This window comes from Eschrichtius robustus, chromosome 12 (assembly GCF_028021215.1).
Source record: "Eschrichtius robustus isolate mEscRob2 chromosome 12, mEscRob2.pri, whole genome shotgun sequence".
Classification (NCBI taxonomy): Eukaryota; Metazoa; Chordata; class Mammalia; order Artiodactyla; family Eschrichtiidae; genus Eschrichtius; species Eschrichtius robustus.
The window spans coordinates 6807685-6830421 of NC_090835.1; the positions used below are offsets into that span (position 1 = coordinate 6807685).

Genomic DNA, 22737 nt, shown 5'->3' on the forward strand with positions numbered 1-22737 from the left:
TAAGCTCCAGGCATCAGAAAGCTCTTTCATTTGTTCATTCATTCATTCATTCATTCAGTAGATGTTTCTTGAACACTTACTATGTGCTGGACATAGTTCTAGTCCCTGGGGGTAGATACAGCAGCGAATGAACCCAAAAATGTTACTGGCCTTGTGGGGCTTGTGTTTGAGTGTGGGTGGCAAGAAAAAAAGCCAAGTAAATGGAAAAATAATTGAGATCATCCATTGTAATAAGGGCTCTGGAGGAAATAAGCAAGGGCCTGGGGAGTAATAACAGAGAGATGTCTGAGATCCTGGGATCGGGAGGCAGAGAGGACCTGGAGAACGAAAGGAAGGCTGCCCTGTGGAATGAGGGGAAGTGTGGACAGAGGCTTGGAGTGGGGGCCTGAGGGCAAGCCAGCGAGGGCTGGACAACCACAGGAGCTGCAGGAAGGCTGCGGGGTTTCCTCTCAAGTGGGGCAGCTGCCGGAGAGCTGAGAACAGGAGAGGGACATGATAACGTTATCTCGTTCATTCTCGCCGGGCCCTACAGAGCAGGTACCAAATCCGCACTCCAGAAGGTGAGGAGAGACCAAGGCACTGAGTGGATACGGCTCAGCCAGGGAGGAGGTGGTGACAGGGCCACTTTTTAAACCAGACCTGGGTGAGGGTCTCTGTATCGCCCAGCCAGCCAGGGGTCAGCATGGCCAGAAACCCAGCTCTGGTCTCCTAGCACAATGCCCCGTCCCCAAAGGTCTTGCTGCTTTGTTCTGTTCCTTTTGGTTTTGTTGCTGGGCCACGGGCTGAACAGAACTCAATGGAGTGTGATTTGAGGGTTCATCGGAAACATTTTGTTTCCCTGTATAATTACAAGCCGAGGCAGAGATGTGTGTTGCTGGTTGCTAGGCAACCAGGTGTGACCCAGTGAGTGGTGGGGGCGATGATTCTTCCCAGACGGCAGTGGCAGGTCCACCCACCCTCCCCTCTCCGTAACCCCTCAAGATCCAGACCCTCCCAGCCAGGCAGGGGAACCCCAGGGACTCATGATGAGGGGGACAAAATGCAAAGTAAGTGCTAAAAGGAGAGGGTGACAACTCCAAACAAACATGAAATGAGTTCAGGCCCACAGGAAAAATAAAGAGAAGGACCTATGTGTGGAAAGCCCTTTATGACCATAATAGTGGCCCACACTTACCTTGTGCCAAATACTGTTCTAAGCACATTAACAAACATTAACTCGTTGTATCTTCACAGCAAGCCTATGAGGCAGTTACTATCAAAATCCCCATTTTAAAGATGGGAAAACTGAAGCACCTGGGGGTTAACATTACCCATCCTGTAAGTGGCAGAGGCAGGCAGTCCGGCCCCAAGCCCAGTACCAAAGCAAATGGGTGGATGGCCTGTCTGAGAGATCAGATTGGGGGTCAACGAGGAGAAATAGAACACATGAGAGATTTACTCAAAAACTGAAGTTGAATCAGTTCAGCTCATATTGGGACCCTACTGTGTGCTGGATAGTTTGCCTTATACAGAAATGAGGTAAAGATCTGGAGCTGGTGGAAAGGGAGTGGTGGCAAATAGACCCAAGCAGGCCATCGGAATATTTATCAGGGTGTGGTGGGTACTATGAGAGAAGAGAAAGATGCTGGGAGAGGGTGGCGTTGAGGCAGACCCCAGAGGAAAGGAGACAGACCCAGGCCTGGAAAAGGAACCAAAGGTAGAAGGAGAGGCATTTCAGGTGGCACTTTATCACCTGGAATTAGAATGAATTTTTTAGGTGTCTGTCCCCACCCCAGACTGCGAGCTCCTCAAAGCAGGAATAACATGGGCATTAAGGGAACTAATAACCTGGGCGGGGTTGTGAATTTCACATACCTTGGACTGGACTTATCTACCACAGGAAAACAGGACTGCATCAGCACCTGCAGGATTTGAAGCTGCAGGGCAAGTATTTGTTTTTGTGTCCTTAGGAGACAATACATATATGACATTTTGGATGCAGCGATCATGGAATGTTTATTTAATAAATATGTGAACAAAGAAGAAAGGGGAATAAAAGAATGAATAATCCCACTACTGGGCATATACCCTGAGAAAACCATAATTCAGAAAGAGTCATGTACCACAATGTTCATTGCAGCTCAGTTTACAATAGCCAGGACATGGGAGCAACCTACGTGTCCATCGACAGATGAATGGATAAAGAAGATGTGGCACATATATACAATGGAATATTACTCAGCCATAAAAAAAACGAAATTGAGTTATTTGTAGTGAGGTGGATGGACCTAAAGACTGTCATACAGAGTGAAGTAAGTCGGAAAGAGAAAAACAAATACTGTATGCTAGTACATATATATGGAAACTAAAAAAAAAAAAAAAAAGGTTCTGAAGAACGTAGGGGCAGGACAGGAATAAAGACACAGATGTAGAGAATGGACTTGAGGACACGGGGAGGGGGAAGGGTAAGCTGAGACAAACTGAGAGAGTGGCATGGACATATATACACTACCAAATGTAAAATAGATAGCTAGTGGGAAGCAGCTGCATAGCACAGTGAAATCAGCTCGGTGCTCTGTGACCACCTAGAGGGGTGGGTTAGGGAGGGTGGGAGGGAGACGCAAGAGGGAGGGGATATGGGGATATATGTATACGTATAGCTGATTCACTTTGTTGTACAGCAGAAACTAACACACCATTGTAAAGCAATTATACTCCAATAAAGATGTTAAAAAAGAAGTGAATGAATGAATGAGAGAGAGAGATTAGGCTTAACTGTTCAACAGGGGATGTTAGACACTACTTGTTGAACATTTAGAGCCATTGCGACTTCCAGAGTGGGGAAATAAATGTCTAATGGACACTTAAGGGGGATCAGAGCAGCATTCTCTGTGGGTCAGAGGGTGGTGGTTCTGGGAGGGAGATCCACCAAGGAGCCATTGCAGAAAGGGCCAAATGAGGGACGCTAGGGTCCCGAACTCAGGTGATGACCTCAAGAGTGAACAAGAAAGGTCAAACCCAAGAAATCCCAGGGAGGCTGGTCCGTATGGTCTGAAGGAGGGATAGATTTGAAGGAAACGAAGAGCTTGGTCTTAGACCTCCTGAATTGGAGATGTAAATAAAACAACCAGGTGGGGCTACCTTGTGGGCCCCTTAACATCTTGGCCCAGGGATTGAAAGAGAAAGAGGACAGGATGAGAGACACCGTGAATACCTGAAACACAAGCCCCCACATCCTGAACCCACATCTGTGGCAGACATCACTAATCAATCCCCATGCTCAGACTCCTCAAATTCAACTCCAGGTAACCCCTGCTAATCAATCACAGTTGACTTGCAAGATGAAACTTATTTGTGGCCCCTGTCCTAGGGGTGGCAAGGGGAGCCTTCAGATTGGACCACTCTCTGAAAGCCAGAATAGAAGAAGAAAGGGGCTGATGAAGGAGCAGAGGTGGGAACAGGGAGGCCTCGAAGTTAAGGTCGGGTATAAACCACCTGAGGTCCAGATCAGAACCATGAATTTTCCGTCTGTAAGAAAGACTTTAAAGGCTTACAGAGTTTAAACACTTAAACTCCTTTTTTTTTTTAACATCTTTATTGGAGTATAATTGCTTTACAATGGTGTGTTAGTTTCTGCTGTATAACAAAGTGAATCAGCTATGTATATATACATATATCCCCATATCTCCTCCCTCTTGCATCTCCCTCCCACCCTCCCTATCCCACCCCTCTAGGTGGACACAAAGCACCGAGCTGATCTCCCTGTGCTATGCGGCTGCTTCCCACTAGCTATCTGTTTTACATTTGGTATTGTATATATGTCCATGCCACTCTCTCACTTTGTCCCAGCTTACCCTTCCCCCTCCCCATGTCCTCAAGTCCATTCTCTACATCTGTGTCTTTATTCCTGTCCTGCCCCTACGTTCTTCAGAACCTTTTTTTTTTTTTTTTTAGTTTCCATATATATGTGTTAGCCTACAGTATTTGTTTTTCTCTTTCCAACTTACTCCACTGTGTATGACAATCTTTAGGTCCATCCACCTCACTACAAATAACTCAATTTTGTTTTTTTTTATGGCTGAGTAATATTCCATTGTATATATGTGCCACATCTTCTTTATCCATTCACCTGTCGATGGACACGTAGGTTGCTTCCATGTCCTGGCTATTGTAAATTGAGCTGCATTGAACATTGTGGTACATGACTCTTTTTGAATTATGGTTTTCTCAGGGTATATGCCCAGTAGTGGGATTGCTGGGTCATATGGTAGTTCTATTTTTAGTTTTTTAAAGAACCTCCATACTGTTCTCCATAGTGGCTGTATCAATTTACATTCCCACCAACAGTGCAAGAGGGTTCCCTTTTCTCCACACCCTCTCCAGCATTTATTGTTGGTGGATTTTTTGATGATGACCATTCTGACTGGTGTGAGGTGATACCTCATTGTAGTTTTGATTTGCATTTCTCTAATAATTAGTGATGTTGAGCATCTTTTCATGTACTTCTTGGCCATCTGTATGTCTTCTTTGGAGAAATGTCTATTTAGGTCTTCCGCCCATTTTTAGATTGGGTTGTTTGTTTCTTTAATATTGAGCTGAATGAGCTGTTTATATATTTTGGAGATTAATCCTTTGTCCGTTGATTCGTTTGCAAATATTTTCTCCCATTCTGAGGGTTGTGTTTTCGTCTTGTTTATGGTTTAAGGAACCCTTTTTTAAGCAAAATCACTCAGCTATAATTATTCATTCATTCCAGTTAGTGAAAAAGCATCCATTCTTGTGAAGAATAATATTCTGAGAGTACAGTTTGATAACTTTCCTGAGAAGCCTAACTATTCTCAACTGACTTCAGTTTTATTGTTCGGTGAAGACTCTAGGGAGAGTGCTTTTCTCCTACTGTGGGCTCTGTGTCCTGCCCGCCATTCATGCCACGCCTGTTTCATGAGCACTTACTATGTGCTGGGCTCTATTCGAAGTAACAGGACAGTCTCCACCATGGAGCTTACAGCCTGGCAAACTAGGGCAAGAGCTGGCCTCAGAGCCATCTATGGCTTCACCGGTGACTGGCCCCGGCGACCCTTCCTCCTTCACAGCCAGCTTAACAGCTAGAAAAAAGAGAGAGTGTTCTGTCACCTTCCAGTTATCAAGAAAGCATGATAGTCGACCTGCCAGCATCCCTGCCCCCAACCTGGCAGGAGCAGGGGCATGGCTGGTCAGCAGAGTAACCGTCCCTCCACCCCCAGAGGAGGGTGGACTCACCTCCCAGCAGGACCAGCACCGCGGGGCGGGCCGGGGACCTGTGGGCCCTCAAGCCTCACAAGAACCAGGTTCCTAAAAGCAGGCACACAGAACTTCTCTAGCGCTCAGAGTTAGCAAAACTACAGAAACAGCTTGCTAAAGGAGGCGCACTGTCCCAAAGCAACGCACTTCTAAATAAAACACTTCAGAGAGAATGTGGCAGGTTTCTAGAGAGAGACATCACTGGGTTTTGCCGCTAATCAGGAGATGGATGTGGTGACGACCATGTCTGCTCCAGCTGGAGTCCCTGAGTGTGTTTTCCCGGCGGTCACCGTGCTCTTGGTATTAGCGTGAGCCTGGGTCAATGAAGCATCTTTATCAAGCCCACTGCTGCACCCGCCGCCATGCCAGGCCCCTGAGTGAGGGGACGGGAAGTGCCCTGCCCCTGAAATGAAAGCGGTGCTGACCCTTCTCTGTTGCACGGGCAGCGACAGAGGTGGCCTTTGTCAAGTTACTGGAGAGACACACGAAACATTTAACTACAAAAGAACGCCCAGCAGTGTGCAGCGAAGCATCAACATCAGTGATAGATTCCTGGCGCAAACGCTTAGCTGGTCCCGAAAGAGCCTGTGTCACAGAGCACAGCCTACATCGTAGAACAGCAAGGGAATGGGGTCTTGCCGTCTCGAGACCTGGTTTCTAGTCCTGGTTATGCTGCTAATGGCTTCATGCGCTCGAACAAGTCACTTCACCTCCCCAAGCCTCAGTTTCCTCCTCCATGGAGTGTGCAAAGGCTATTGGCTTCTGTAGTTGAAGTCCTTTAACCTGTACATGTAGGGAATAATTCTCAATGCACACACTATACTAAGCACTCTATGCCAGGCATTGCCTCACATAACCCTCTCATCAGCCCTCTGGGGTCTGCAGGATCTCCCCTTTTTATAGCCCAAGAGGCCCAGAGAAGGTGAGTGACTTGTCGCAGGTCACACAGCTGTGGAAAGTGGTACAGCCAGAGCCATGGTTAGTTGTTGGAGGCTGTGACCACACAGTTCTAAGCCCAGAGGATCCAAATTAAGTGCATATCTCACCTGCCCCTGGAAGATTATGAGGCCATGTATGGCAACAGCACTACACAGTTAGGCCCCCAGGTGGGTGTAGAAAAGCCAGGGAGGGTGGGAAGTGACATTTCTGCTCACCAGTGTGTGACTGGTGCTTGGTGGGATGCTGGTGCAGGGAGGTGCACAGTCACAGTTTACTGAATGAATAAATGAATGAACGAACGAACGAATGAGGCCACACACGTACTAGTTCAGAACAGGACTCAAGCCAGCTTCCCTGGGTTCAGTTCTAGCTCTGTCACTTCCTAGTTGTGTGTAAAATGGGGTGATAATAGTATTTCCTGCAAGGAGCCACTTTGAGGATTAAATGAGTTTGTACATGTGAACGCAGTTAGCACAGAACCTGGCACGGAGTAAACACTAAGTGTTGCCTGTGATGATGGTGAGGACGAGTGATTTAACCAGAGGGTTGCATATCTATGTTGTGATTGAGCATTAGAGCTATTGCCCCAAGTGTTTTCACAGCCAGTGATCCCCCCTCCCTTCTTCTCCCCCTTTCTTGCTCCCTCCCACTCTCTCTCCCCTCCCTCTGTTTTTCCTCCACAAGCACACAGTGAGCATTTCCTGTGTGCCAGCCATAACCGAGGACACAAAATGAAATGACACAGGTCTTGCCTTTCAGGAGCTCAAAATTAAGTAATCGCAGGAGTCAGTTAAAATACCACTTAATACCGCCATTAAAAAAAAATGAAATTGAGTTATTTGTAGTGAGGTCGATGGACACAGAGTCTGTCATACAGAGCGAAGTAAGTCAGAAAGAGAAAAACAAATACCATATGCTAACACATATATATGGACTCTAAAAAAAAAAAAAAAAAACTTCTGAAAAACCTACGGGCAGGACAGGAATAAAGATGCAGACGTAGAGAATGGACTTGAGGACACAGGGAGGGGGAAGGGTAAGCTGGGACGAAGTGAGAGAGTGGCATTTACATTTATACACTACCAAATGTAAAATAAATAACTAGTGGGAAGCAGCCGCATAGCACAGGGAGATCATCTCCATGCTTTGTGACCACCTAGAGGGGTGGGATAGGGAGGGTGGGAGGGAGACGCAAGAGGGAGGAGATATGGGGATATATGTATACATATAGCTGATTCACATTGTTATACAGCAGAGGCTGGCACACCATGGTAAAGCAATGATACTCCAATAAAGATGTTAAAAAAACAAACAAAAAATAAATAATAAAATACAAAGTACAAAATGTTCAGCCTTAAGGGTACAAATAGCATGATTTCAGAGAAGGGATAAATTACAATAAAAATATAGAACTGTCAAAAATAAAATACCACTTAATAACTTCCGTGGGGGATGAGCAGTGTAGAGGGGCCACTAGATCAGAGCGGGGCCAGTCAGGGGTGGCTTCCTGAGGAAGGCACAGTGACCCATCCCAGGAGGAGGAGGGCCAGAAGGGCGGCCAGGCAGGCAAACGGCCAGGCAGAGAGAGCGCAGGCGCACTGGAGGTAGAGCAAGAGGAGATAAGAGGTTTTCCACCGAAGTGACATCATCGGTGGGGCACCCTGTGCCCGGTGTGCCTCTGCACAGGGCAGGCTCGCCCCCTCCCCCGGTTGGCAGCACCTCCGCTGAGTGCGGGGACACAGGCTGACGGAGCAGCCTTAGAAGGCCCCTCGTAAAAGCTCAATGGTTTTATGAATGGATGATACGGTTACAAGACAAGTGTGCAGGAGGATCTCGGAATCTTTGAGCAAGCAGGGCCCTCAGAGGGCTAATCCCAGCCCCTCAGTTGAGAGGAAGCAGAGGCCCAGCGAGGTCACACGGCCAGAGATTGGAGGAAAATCAAGATGGGATGCCAGACCCCCAGCTTTCTCACGTGCTCACTCCCCAACGACCTGTCTTTGTTTGGGTTCCCCAAAAGCAGTGTGAGTCGAGGATGGGGTGCAGGTAGTGTGTCTGGGATACATCTCAGGAGTGAGAGAGCAAGGAGAGGAAAGCAGGGAAGAGAGAAATGCCGATGGGAGGTGTGCTGGTGAGCTGGTTACTGCTGCGGGCAATGGGGGCTCAGCCCCGCTGGACCTTTGCAGGGAGTGTGTGGGATGCACCTCAGAATTGTCCCTCTAAGGGTACAAGCCTGGGGCATCTGACTCCCAGCTCCCGCTGGGTGTGGTCTGGGTAACTGCCGGCACTTCTGGGCCCTCTGCTTGGGGACACCCAGTGAACACCCAGCTACAGGAAGAGCCCTGAAGCAGAAGACAAATTCGGGGGGGGGGCACATGGGGGTACGGCCAGTGTGCTCCAGAGCTGCCCACCACGGCTGCAGCTTGGAGTCACAGAGGACCAAGGGGCTGTGGCCCTGGACACAAAAACAAATGTCACAGCTCCTTAGCAGATAATAATAGTACCAATAATGATTTCCATTCATCAAGGTATTTCCCTGCACCAAGTGCAATGCTGCATGCATTATGTACACCACCCGAGGAAATAGGTACCAGTTATCCCCCTCGCACAGATGAGGAAACCAAGGTCCAGGACTGTTTATGTAAATAACTTGGTTAAGGCCATATAGCTAGAAAGTGACAAAGCCAGAATTCAAACTCAGGTCTACCTGATTCCACAGACCTCCTTAAGCTTCCAGCCATACAGCCTTTCAGGTGCTCAGAACCTGCCAGGTGACCCAAGTGCAAGGCGCATGTCAGGGTTCAAGGCTCTGAAACATTCCTCTTCAGAGGAGGGAGAGTGCGGCTGTGGATGGCCCAGAGTGCGGATCCCTGAGCTCTCAAGGATTCACCTTGGGGAGAGTCACTTTCTCCCCTCTCTGTGCCTCAGTTTCCTCATCTGTAAAATGGGGCTATTCATGATGCCTTTCCAGCCTCCCTCTCATGAGGATCAGCCTGGCTGGAAGAGCTTGCACTGGTTACATATGGTGAAGAGACCCAGGTTCATGTTCTGGGGGTCATGATACAGTGGTTCAGACGTAGACTCTAGATTCAGACAGATTTGGAGTTGCCCTCCAGAGGATAGGTTTCTTGACATCCCCATGCCTCAGTTTCCCCATCTGTAAAATGGGGATAACAAAATGCCATCAGAGGGAAAACATGAGTATTATCACTGTTTTGAGGTTTAGGTATGCGAACTCAGGTCGGTCCCTGAACCTCTGTGAACCACGGTTTCCTCATCTGCAACATGGACCTCTTAACACACGCTCTGCAGAGTCGAGAGGCCCAAACAAGATCAGGGATGAGGACCCATTTCCTAAAACTTTTACAAGGGAGTTACTCTCTGCTTTCTGGGGTCTTCATGGGTGAAAACTGTCACACCACCGTCCTCCTCCCCTGCTCCCGTCTCTCCCATCCCCCCCAGAATTCTTTCATCCTGAGAGAGACTCTATTTCTAAGAGATGCCTCCTGGTCCTCAATAAAGCTGCCTTTTTGAAGAGTAGGAGAAGCTACTATCACAGAAATGAAGGCCTCTCCTTTCCTGGTGTTTATGTCAGATACTGGATCTCACCAACAGTTTCCCCCAGTAACTTCAGGCACCTCCCTAAGTGTGAGGGATGCCGCAGGGTGAGGCTGAGGCTGGACATGGGTGTTTCCCCAACAAGCCCTTTTGTGGAGATCTGGTTCGAGGCTTCTCCATCCCTCTCATCAGCAAGAAAGACAGACGAGACCACCGCCTTGGACACAGGAGGAGACCCTGAGTATCTCCCCTGCCCCCCAACCCCGGCCTCAGCCCGAAAATACCTCAGAGCAGACATTGCTTTGGAGTTAAGTATTGCGCCCTCCTCACCTCCTTTCTTCCTATGCACCTGTTTATTGAACAGCTAGTGTGTATCAGACCAAGACAGATGCGGGCCCTGCCCTCATGGTGCTTAGAGTCAGCGGGAGAGTCCAACATTAAGAAAAACCAATTACATTATTAATTATTAAAATAAAAATTAAAATGAAAGGGATTTTCAGTGAGGTACGGGAGCATTCAAAAAGGGGTCCAACCTGGGCAGGGAGAGAGACAGGTTCAGCTGAGTTAGATGCAAGTGAGGGGAAGAGGATTCCAGGCAGAGGGAACAGCACATGCAAAGGCTCTGAGGCAGGAGGGCACTGTGTTGAAGCCATACTACAGAGGCTGGTGGCACTGGAGTATAGTGGTGGGGAGGGGGTGATAAGACTTCAGAAGAAAGCAGGGACCACACTGTACAGGGCCTTCCAGATCTGGGCAGGGAGAGTGGATTTTCTCTGTGCAATGAAGCCCCTGGAGCTTCTTCAGCAAGGACCTGACATTCACACAGTGCACTTTATGCTTTCAAACCATCCCTCTGACCACTAGGTGGAGAATGAATTGAGGGTAGCAGCAGGGAGATGGCTACGACTAATATGCAGGTAGTGAAGGGGAGTGGTTGGATCTGAGTTAAGTATTTCTTTGGGCGGAGGTACACACAGGTACTAAGTGTTGAAGCCAAGATTTTAACCCAGGAATATTTGTCTCCAAGTTCATGTCTAAAGGTTACATGGAAATAAACATGTATTTTCTTACAGTACATCTTGATTTCCCCCTTCAAATTAAACTTTGAATCATTCAAATAAAACATGAATACATCCTCCTGGTTAAAATCAAAATATTTCAGTCAAAGCTAGAGTCCCAACCACTGCAACCAATCAGAGTGCCCTTTTCCTCCCCAGAGGTTCCACTGTCATGGGTTTGGAGCAGATCCTTACAGACATTTTGCTACATATTTACATATATATGTACCCATAGAAAATATAAACTATGGTTTTATCGAGTTTTCTGTTTTACATAAATGGAATCAAACTACGCACATTGCTCTGCAACTTGCTTTTTTCACTCAGTTTGTACTATGTTAGTACATGTAAATGGATTGCATTTTTAAAAATTGTTGCATAGTATTTTATGGACTGGATGCACCACGGTTGATTTAGCCCACTCACTTTCCAAAGACAGAAATGCATTTTTCTATAAATGTTGTAGCTTTTGAAGGGCTTATGAGGGTTTTTTTCTTTCAAAATATAAGACTTTTATTTATGCTAATGGAGGAACCTACACCGCAGCGACAACAGAAATATTTAGCAACACCCAGCCTGGTGACTAAATTTTCCCATTTTCTTCAGGTGCTTGGCATCCCTGGGAGCTAACTCTTGTCTATTGCCAAGTCTCTGTTTATAGCCAAAGGCTGTCTCGAGAACAAGGAGAATGGTGGTGTTGTTAGCTTTTAGGTCCTGGGCCCTAAAATAGGCATCCTGGCACGATGTAGAAATAGTACACCTGTGGAGCCTCAGAGACCTGGGTTCAACGCCCAGCTTTAGCTGTGTGACCCTGAGCAAGTCACCTTACCTCTCTGAGCCTCAGTTTTTCCATCCATGGAATGGAGTTTATAATTGCCATCTTTTAGAATGGCCAGGAGAAGTGAATGTATGCCACATGTAAAGCGATGATCACCTAAGAGCACGTATGTGTGCATTTAGTGCCCCACTGTCTGCAGCCCCAACATAGTGGAGGGAATGGGGCCGTGGGGGGGAGGGGGTGGGTGTAGATCCTGCATCTCTAAAGGGGTCACTCAAGGTCACAGAACAGTAAAAAGACGAATACTCTGCCACTGCTGGCAGTGCCGTATGGGAGTGGCATATGAGTTCAAAGGGATTTTCTGCCCAGATTCTGGGCACCTACTGTGTGCCAGGCATTTCCTACATTGCACGGCCTTTCACCTTCACCCCAGCAGGCAGAGCAGAGGGTTGTCCCTCTGCCCCAATTTGCAGATGAGGCAACTGAGGTTCCAAGAGAAGGGGTGCCACTTGCCCAAAGTCTCAGTTAGTGGCAGGTTGAGACTGGAATTTGGTCCCTCTGTTTCTGAAAGCTGCCCTGAGGCTGCAGGCAGCTGCTCTGCAGAGCGCCCCCTCCTGGAAAGAAAGGGAAGCTCCTCTCATGATGACATCTCAGATGTCTGCATTCAACCATCAAGAACCCTTTGCAGGAGGAGAGAAAAATGGCTTTTCTGGCCTCCCTTTTTCCAAGGAGATGAGATAAAGGCTACTCAGAGGTCACCTCAGGAGAGTCTGAATCAAATCCCTTAAATGAGGTTGACAGAGAGAGAGAGTATGAAATGTCCATACTTTTGTGTGTGCAATAAGGCTTAGTTTTTTAAAGCTCACTCACTTCTCATTTGAGTAAGATGAGAAACCCCTCCCTTGGTGAAAAGGGCCTGGGCCAGGAGTCAGGAGTCCAGCCCCGGCTCTGCAGCTGAATCACCATATCTGGGCCAAGTCATTTCCCCATCTCTGGGCCTCAATTTTCCTGCCTGTCAAATGGGAGAGTGAGACTGGCTGACCACAGGACATGTCCTGCTCCAACAATGGGGGAACCAGGGGGGAGGGGATAGAGGGTGCTTTAGGGGTAGGGTTGCTAGATTTAACAACGTAAAATACAGGATATCCAGTGAAATTTGAATTCCAGGTAAAAAATAATTTTTATTAGTATGTCCCCAGTATTATAGGGGACATAACTTATACTAAAAAATCATTTGCTGTTTATCTGAAATTCAGATTTAACTGGTCATCCTGTATTTCATCGGGCAGCCCTGTTCGGGGCCTTCACCTCCACTGGACTGCCCCCCCCCCCGTTTCTTTGATACAGATAATTTATATCTTCACAGCTTCTAGATGAAATCCTGGCCACCCAGCTTCCAACCAGATCCTCACCACCCACTCCCAGCCTCCTGCCAGCACCCACTTTCCTGCCTACATAGAAATTCTGGAGCCATGGGCTGACAGGATTCATGGGTCTAGGAATTCCTACAGCGGAGATAGGGGTGGAAACTCAGCCAGACTTGGGGACTTAAATCAGTGGAGAAATTTATGTCCATGTGTGTCACGATGGCTAGAGGGACACAGTGTCTGTGGCTGCTCACAGCGGCTGGTCCCATTCTGTGCCACACCCACATGTGTGCACATGAACTAGTGGTATTGCGTCAATGTGTTATCGAGAAAACTATCTTTGGATATAAGGTATCAGAGCTACCAGTCCCCAGCCTTCAGCCAAGCCCATCCTTCATGTCACGTGTGGGGAAACTGAGGTCCAGAGGGAAGTGGCTTGTCTGCAGTCACATGGCCTTCCACTGTGCCTGTCCTCACCTTGACCGCCCTCCTCCCCATCTTATTGGGAGGAAGTCTTCCTGCAGTCTTCCTCCTCCAGGAGGTCGTGATTAATTACTCCACCTCCTAAGACCGGACAATAATAACCCGATATCCTCACCTGGTGCCTGGCATAGCACTAGGCACCTTACACGGACAGCCTGCCAAAGCCTCGTCCTGCCCCTGTGAGGTAGGCCCCGCCGTGGCCCACATTTTACAGCAGGGGAAACTGAGGCACTGGTGGTGAGGTCACTTACCCAAAGTCACTCCAAGTTGGGATTTGAGCCCATGACATCTAACTCCAAGCCCCACCTGAGTTCTTGGTACTTGGTCGCAAACTAGCCACCTACGGGCTAAATCCAGTTTTGGATATGTTGTGTTTGGCCCTGGAATTTTTTTTTGTTTTTTGTTTTTTAATTTATTTATGGTTGTGTTGGGTCTTCGTTTCTGTGCGAGGGCTTTCGCTAGTTGTGGCAAGCGGGGGCCACTCTTCATCGCGGTGCGCGGGCCTCTCACTATCGCGGCCTCTTTTGTTGCGGAGCACAGGCTCCAGACGCGCAGGCTCAGTAATTGTGGCTCATGGGCCCAGTTGCTCCGCGGCATGTGGGATCTTCCCAGACCAGGGCTCGAACCCGTGTCCCCCGCATTGGCAGGCAGATTCTCAACCATTGTGCCACCAGGGAAACCCTGGAATGTTTTTAACGGGGAAATTTTACATCAAATTCCAGGTGTCCAGCTTGTCTTAGAAGACCAGAGAATCTACCACACTGGGCCCACAGTCCCCCACAGGAGATGAGAAATATCTGTCCCCTTTAGAAGGGCTGAGATTCTTCACTTTGCCCCAGTCCCCATCACTCCCTGTTGCCTCCCACCCACCTACATCACTCATTCACAAAACCTGCCTGACCCCACAGCTATTCTCATTTGCAGCTCCTGCCCTGTGCTCTGTCCCAAGACCCAGGATCTCAATGTTAGGCCTATGAACAACCAGATGACAGAACCTCTAAGCCATGGCTAGACCCCCTGACCTGGAGGACACCCATATTTTCTACTGGTCACACTGTAGACTCCAGAACATTTGAAGCACAGACCCTCAGGAGATTCAAAGACTCATCTCTCTTTGAATCAATCAGGAGGAGCCCAGGAGGTGGGCTGGCCCCACTGTCACTAAACTTCTTCTTAGTGAAACCTTCATTTACTCCAAACCTTATGAGGAGCCCCAAAATGTGAGCAGACCCCAGCAAGACCACTTCAGGACCTGTAGACCTTGAAACCCCTGGGCTCCTCAGGGTCCGTACATTCTATTGAACTCTCCTATTTTCAAGATGGGGAAACTGAGGCTCAGAGAAAGGAACTGGCTGACCAAAGGCATAGCTAACTGCTGCAACAGGCCACTGATGACTGTGCCTAGCCCCTTCCTCAGAGGTCCACCACCCTCTCAGATTCTCCCTTCTTCCCCTCATCAAAACCCACTCCCAGGAAAAAGCCTGAAACTCATTCACACTATGGTGTCCAGAACCAATGATGGCTTCCCCTCCCAGGGAGTCTAAAGGAATTGGAGCTTTTAGTTCAAGGGAAGAATTTCAGACATTGTCTGTGGGTAGAACTGGGCAAAGGAAGGAAGACAAGGAACCTCCCTGCAGTCCCTGAATCATACTACGTCGTGCCTGCTTGCTCTGGATATGGAGCTCCCAGATGCCACCACGGCACAAGAGGCTGGGGGCAACATTTCCATGTGCTTAGAACAGGGCTGGCCTGGGTTCTCAGGTCCCAGGAGCGGCGTCAAGGCCACCTCTGGGTCTCGTGAAGGCCTTGGTCTCTTCCTCTGTGAAATGGGCATAACTCAGCTCGGGCTCCTCCCTCCCGTGCACAGGCAGGACAGCAGATCTCCAGTGCTTACCTGCTCTGATAGGCAAGGCAGGTGTGGGGTTTCCTTGGGAACGAGCCACCCCCCAGCTCTCCCACGAGGTCTCGCCAGTCCGGCTCTCGGCGGCGGTAGGTGGGTGTCTCACTGTCGGCATCAGCACCTAGAAACCCAGACAGGAGGCATGCCCATGTCCTGTACCCCTGAACCGTAGACTGGGGGACTCCCAGGACCGCTGAGCTCCTGCATCCCTGAGTGTGGGGCTTTTCCCTTCGCGGGGCACTCCCCAGCACCCACACTGGCCGGGCCTCCAGCAGCGAGAGAAACACGGGTTGAATGAATAACTGGATGAATGAGCGAATGAACGACAGACTATTGGAGTTCTAGAACCTGCGATGTGGTAGCTTATCTATGATAGTAGTTATTAGATCACGAGGCCCCACAGCTGTAACAGCAGAATGTTCCAGTCCTCCAACCCCAGCACGCTAGTGTCGCTGTTCACGAGACCCTCTGGGCCAGAGCAAACACTGGGCGCCGGGCTCCTGGTGGGTGCCTGCCAGCCCCCTGCCTTGTTTTTGCCTCTCTCCCCTTCTCTCCTCCCTCCGCCATGTGGATGATTCCCGGAACATGTGTGTCTCTCCTGGGCCCCCAGGCCAACCTCTCTGCACTCTGTCCGCAGGTTTACCAGGCACCGCTCCAGACCTGGAAAAGAGAAAGCAGATTTTTGGGCAAAACTTTATACCTCCAAAGAAGCCAAAAACCTTCCTGCAGCTCGTTTGGGAGGCACTGCAAGACGTGACGCTGATCATCCTGGAAATCGCGGCCATCATCTCCCTGGGGCTATCCTTCTACCACCCGCCTGGTGAAAACAACGAAGGTAAGACAGGGCCTGGGACCCCTGCTGCCCACCCGGCAACGTGCGTGCCTGGCCGCACAGGAGGGCACTAGGCGCTTGCGGCCACCGCTCCCTCCAGGTGAGGAAACCGAGGCCCAAGGGGCAGGGCCTCACCCACAGCTAGTGGGTGGCTGAGCCCGACCCCAGGCTGAGTGCCCGGCCCCCATTCTCCCATGTGTGAAATGCAGGGGTTGGACCAACAATGGTTATATTAGAGTGAGTGTTTATTGAGCGCTTACAGGGTGCCGAGCTCTGGGCTGAGATGCTGTCCTAACAACCCCATGAGGTAGGGTCCATGATTATGCCCATCTTAAAGATGAGGAAACCAGGGCACAGAGAAGTGAGTTAACTGGCTCGAGGTCACACAGCTAAGAAATAGTCCCCAGGTTTTGCACTGGGGCTTGTTAAAAACACCACTGCCCAGACCACTCCCTGAGAGACTCTGGTTGTGTTGGATGGAGCCCAAGGGTGGGTGACCCCGAACTTCTGTCCAGGCTGCTCTCTGAGAGCTCCCCACTCTCACAGCTGGGGACAGAGCCCCCGAATCGCTCACCCGTGGCCTATATCCACACTCTGATCTGACAGGGCATCAGCCCTGTTCTCAGGTGCCCTGCTCTCTGGGTGCTCCAGCTTCTGAGCGACCCTGTTTCAGCTCCAACGCTGGGCTTCTCCTCAGAACCCCGAAATTGCTGGCTCCTCAAGGCCTGCAAGTACGAAAAAATCCATGATGACGTCAGAGCTCTGTGCACCTGATATTCTACAACAGGGATCACAAACTTCAGCCCACGGCCAACTCTGGCTCACCTCCTGTTTTTATATGGCCCGTGAGCTAAGATTGGTTTTTACATTTTTAAGCAGTTGAAAGAAAATCAAAATAATACTATTTTGTGGCACGTGACTATTGTATGACAATTCATATGTCATCGTCTAAAAGTGCAGCTTCGTTGGGACACCCGCATTTCTTTTCCATGCTGTCTGTGGCTGACTTCCCACCACGACGGCAGGGTTGAGTGACTGTGACAAAGACAGCAAGGCCCACAAAGACTGAAATATTCACTTTCAGGCCTTTTATAGAGAAAGTTCGCCAACCTCTGTCCTAGAAGATCAGGAAGGGAAACTTTTCTTCAAGAAAGCCATTCTCCCTCTCCCCGGCCAGCCACCGCTCTCTGAGTGTGGAAGGAGAGTGCAGTGGATGAAGACTCAGTTTCTGAAGGGAGCCCATTTCCCCGGGTTAGAATCCTGTCTCATCACTTCCTGGCTGTGTGCCCTTAAGCAAGTCACTTTCCTTCTCTGAGTCTCAGTTTCCTCATCTGCAAAACAGGGTGACAGACCTCACCTTGAAGGGTTATTACAGGGAGGTGGTGAAGGGACGTGTAGACAGTGTGGCACGCACAGAGGGCACCTGGAGGTGCTGGACCTGCAGCCGCTGTGGGTAGACCGCCCCGGGCTTCCTTCCCTGCATCCCCGTCGGGGATCCCACTCTGTGTGCCTTGCGGGAGAAGGACTCTCAGTCCCGGTCCTAGCTTGGTTCAGTGTCAGGCACACCCTTGTGGGCCCGATGCTGAACATGCTTTCCCACGTGACGAGTCTCGGACTTGAGAGGGCATCCCGAAACCTGTCCTAGGTTCTGAATGGGGACGTTGCTTTGTGGGTGGAGGAAACACTGTGCCACTCACCCAGGGAGGGTTCTGGGGCAAACCCTCTTTCTCAAAGTCAGGACTTAGAAGTCCTAATGGAAAACCTCATAAATAAATGAGGTGCTTGGGATTAACATATACACACTACTATATATAAAATAGATAACCAGCAAGGACCTACTGTATAGCACAGGGAACTCTACTGAATATTTTGTAATAACCTATAAGGGAAAAGAATCTGAAAAAGAATATATATGTGTGTGTGTGTGTGTATATATATATATATATATATATATATATATATATACACACACACACATGCATGTATAACTGAATCACTGTGCTGTATACCTGAAACTAACACGACATTGTAAATCAATTATACTTCAATTTAAAAAAAAGAAAGGAAAAGAAAACCTCAACCTCCATTCATCCTTCATTCCAGAAACTGAGCACCTCCCAAGGGCTAGGGCTTCACCAGCTCCATGACAGCTTTCCTTTCTGATGACAAAGTCTTTTAAACCTGTATCACTCTACGCATGTATACATAGATAGATAGGCAGACAGATATATATGCACACACATACCATGAGATACGTGGGATCACATATTTTTTTGTTGTTAGCTTTTTATAATCTGATTTGGCGTTAGTAGAAGAGTGTAAACACTTTTCTTTGTTATTAATTATAATTAGACATTTCCTAATCAATGTGCTGTGTAAGTAGATAATCCTACTAGGGTCACTGCTTCAGGCAAGCAAATAAAAAGTGAAAAGCATGTAAGAAATAACCCTTATGGGCCTCCTTTCCCCAAACGAGAAAGTGGTCTCTGAGGTTCCTTGAACAGCTGTCACCCCACCCCCTCCCAGGCCAGAGTTTTCTGAGAAACTGGATAGCCAAGTCTATCTGGCCAACTACCTCAATTTTATACCTAATATTACTAGCTGATTTCTTTTTTCTGCATGACCTCTTTCCAAAGAGAGTTTAAAGCAAATAAATTTGCTACCACGATTGAGATAGAAATTTGACTTTGAACTTCCTGGCAGCCAAAGCAGAAAGTGAATTGGGAGGATTTGCATAGCTCAAGTAATCAACAAGGAGGAAAGGTAGTTCTTTAGGAAGATAGCAAGTCCCCTGACAATGAATTCTGGGATGAACTTTCACGTAGGATATTATGAGAGATGCATAATGGGCAACATTCTTTGCAGAAGTTTTCCAGAAAATGTAGAAGAAGATGGTACATGGCTACTTGCATGAGCCTTGAACAAAGCTAAGGGTGCAACACAAAGCATAATAAGAAGGGTAATTCCTACTCTTTTTAGAGCCACAGCTAGTTGGAAGCTTTTAGGGTAAAAGTTCATTGATCCTCACTTGACCCTCACAACAACCCCGTGGGCAGGTGCTATTATTACCCAGGAAACCAAGGCCCTGAGATGGTAAATGACTTGGGAGGTCAGACTTTGGGAAGCGGCAGAACCGTGACTCAGACCAAGGCGTTCCAGCTCCCGAGCCCACGCTCCTATCCCTCGGCTACGTTTCCTCAGAAAGTGACCAGGTTGAGTCAGTGCCACCCGGAGAAGTGACCTCATGTGACCCAATTTAGTGCAAGATTAGAACTCAGCAGGCAGATGATAGAGGGGATGCAGTGGGAACATGGATCAGGCTCCCAGGCTGTACCAGGAGGAGCCTTCCCACAGCTCTGCACACAGATGGCTGGGATCGCCTCCATCTTAGAGAGGTGGGAGCCAAGGCCCAGAGAGGGGAAGGACTTGCCTAAGGTCACACAGCTTTTAGACAGTAGGGCTGGATTTTAAACCCAAGGCTTCTGGTTCTTTCTACTGCCCCTCCCTTCCTCCAGCTGAGACACTAGCTCAGGCCACACTCAGTTGATGAGGGCAGATGCACACACTCTAGTCCCACAGAATGAAGTTCCTGCACTTCGTGACTGTGCTTCCTCCTCCCCAACACCCAGGCCCTGGCCTGAGCCCTGAGATCTGGACCTTCCATGTTGCCTGGACCACCCCCTGCCATGTCAGACTCAGGCTGCGTCAGTTATGTATAAAACGACGCTGGTGATGAACTAACAGGCTCTAGACTGCCTTGCAGCACGCATAGCCCTTCCTTGTTTGCTTTCTTGGCTCAGAGACCTCCAGACACTTGTCAGAGGTCACACAGCACTTTTGTGGCAGGGCTGGGATAGGCATACCCCATGCTTCCAACTCCCTGCCTGTGACAGCTCCCCTAGTGCCAGAGTGCCAGCAGAGTGACCGGCACATAGTAGGCGCTTAGAAAATGTTTGTGGCTTGACCAGTTTTGAGAGTCCTTATTCGATGCTAGGCCCTGCTAACCACCTAGAAAGTAGTTTCCCCATTTTACTGAAGAACAACTAGAGGGAAGCCCAGAGAGGCCAAGTGGATTCCCCAAGGTCACACAGACAGTATGCGGCCACACCCTAGAAAACCCTGGGTCCAGGGAGGGCAGCTGCAGGCTTCCCAGACCCTGTGGTCACAATCTCCAGATCCTGTCCCTGCCCCAGTCCAAGGGAGCCCCAGAGGAGACCTCAGCAGGGCCTACCCACGCCCCTCTTTCTTCCCCTTTCTCATCTCTTTCCCTTAATTGCACCAGAGCAGCAGGAGTTGTTTTCAGGGTTTGGTGGCTCCCAATAGCTTAAGCAATCTGCATCCCTACTTTCTTGCCATCCCAGGGCACCATGTAATCATCAGACAGTTCTCAAAAAGCTGATGGGCTCTTGCTGGCCAAGTGAGTGCCCTGAAGGGCCCAGAGGGCTCCTTGGTATTGAATCAGCAAGGGCAGCAGACAGGACTTGGAGTCAAGGTAACAGGTGGACCCACTCAGCTACCATGCCCTTGGCTCTCAGAAGTCAGTCCAAAGAGAGAAGCTCATGAAAAGGAGAGGACCAATGTCTGCCATGTACTCACCACATGCCAGGCCCTTACTAAGCCCTGGGTTCACAAAGTCCCTGGGGTCATCCCACTTTATAGCTGTCCAAACTGAGACTCAGAGAGGCCAAGTCACTTACCCAAGATCACACAGCAGAGCCTGGATTTGAAGGCACGTTTTTCCAGCTCCAGAGCCCAAAGGCTTTTCATTGTCCTGGACTGTCTCTAAGTGTCCTAAACGTTTCAGTAACTAAAGCGGGGGGCTGTTGATGAAACACAGGACAGGGAAAAAACAGCCTTCCCACTTACAGAGCATGTGGCAGGGGCAGGGGATAACAAAAGTCCCAGAAGGAGAAGCACTGGGCTCTGTATCTTGAGTCACTCCCCTGAAGTCCAAGAGAATGCATCTCCATATACTGGGTTTCTATTTAGCAAGGTTCACCTGTGTTTCCCAGTTTGGGGGATTTCACTGGGGTCGTTCACTAGTAGAGGGGCACCCTAGTTCCCCTCCTCCCATCTTCACGCGGTTCTGAAGTCCAGCTGGATCCCCTCTGACGCGTGGGGCTCGAGGCCCCATTCAGGCTGCCTGTGTGATGGCATCACGTGCTGGACAAGAAGCCACCCTGACACTGAGCGTTTACTGTGTGCTCGCTGCATCAGGTGCTTTACGTACAGCCTCTCCCCAGGCCTCACCACCACCTCGGAGGGAGCACCTGTCATTACCCCAGTTTTGCAGATGAGAAAACCGGGGCACAGTGGTTAAGCAGCTAGCTCCGGACACACAACTGGGATCTGAACTCCAAGCTAGCCCGATGTCAGTTATCGTCACATGATAATGATTATCATCACCACCAAAGGCTGGTTCAGTTAAACAATTTAAAATTATTGGAAAAGTCTGAAATTCCCCAAGAAAAGAAAAGCGGCTTTGAGGACCCCACACAGTGGTATAGTTGTTTATTAGCCGATGAAGAGTGGCTGGTTCAGTGAAAGATGTGGCATTTTCTAGTGACACCGCCGGCCTGCGGTGACTCTGTATCATCCCAAGCATGGGCCCACCAGCTGAGCCTTGACCCTTCCAGGAGCTGAGAGCCAGAAAACATTCCCTGGTACCACCTGGCCTTCTGGTCATGTTGCTTTTGAACCCTCATTTCCCAGAGAGTCATGCTGGGGACTCTTGAAACTGCTGTTCTGTCTTCCTTGGGACTGAATTAGACTTCCAGATAGTCGACCATGGGTCTTTGGCAACATTTTCTACTTTCCCAGTGAGGCCAGCATGTGGCAGAGAGGACCACCGGGCTCAGGGATGGTGGGCAGACCAGGTCCGGTGTCAGATTCCAGGCCTGGATTGAAACTCCAGATCTGCTGTGTGATCTTGGCTGAGTTGCTCTCCCTCTCTGAACCGCTTCTCTCCTCGCAGCCAGCTGGAGGATTAAGGTGAATGCCTGGCACACAGCAGGCCTTGCGAATGGCCCAGTCAGGGCCCAGCCTCGGTGGAAGGGGCCCACTCTGAGTGTTCTAGGAGTGGGTGGTCAGGTGCTGCTCCCAGTCACCGCCCATGGAGAGACCCGTTCTCCGCCCCCCAACCCCTGCCCATTGGAAGGAAGGGCCTAGGCCAGTCCTGGTGTGGCACTCACCTCTCTGGGCCTCAGTTTCCACATCTGTTCATGGGGGTAATACCTCTCACTTTCCGGATCCTTGTGGGGATGCAGGAGACGGGATGTGCAGAGGGGCTTGGAAAGGCCCTAGGGCTCAGCACTGCGTGGGCAGGACCTGCCTTCACGTCCTTCAAGTCCGAGGCCCTGGCATCAAATGTGTCTGGTGTCTTCTTTTTCTTTTTCACATGGTGGGTCTGGCAGGCCTTAAGCAATGTGGGGCCCAGACCTGGAGGTTCAGTGGTGCAAGGGTGTGGGGTGGAGGGTCACTGTGGATCAGACAAGTGGCTCGGGGTGTTGGTGTCCTCACTGTGTAGTCGGGGCTCAAATCCAACAAGGGCTGAGTAAGAACCTCCT

At 49.4% G+C, this 22737-nt stretch overlaps 1 protein-coding gene across 17 annotated transcripts in view; it reads left to right on the forward strand.

Moving 5' to 3' along the window:
* ATP2B2 (ATPase plasma membrane Ca2+ transporting 2) overlaps positions 1-22737 on the forward strand; it is a 110480-nt gene that overhangs the window by 15664 nt on the left and 72079 nt on the right. For 15 of the 17 annotated variants that reach the window (XM_068558301.1, XM_068558304.1, XM_068558309.1 and 12 more), the window contains exon 2: positions 15977-16174. The exons of the other annotated variants lie outside the window; for them this stretch is intronic. In XM_068558301.1, coding sequence (XP_068414402.1) covers positions 15977-16174 — 198 coding nt within the window. The remainder of the gene's footprint in view (positions 1-15976; positions 16175-22737) is intronic. 17 annotated transcript variants of the gene reach the window in all.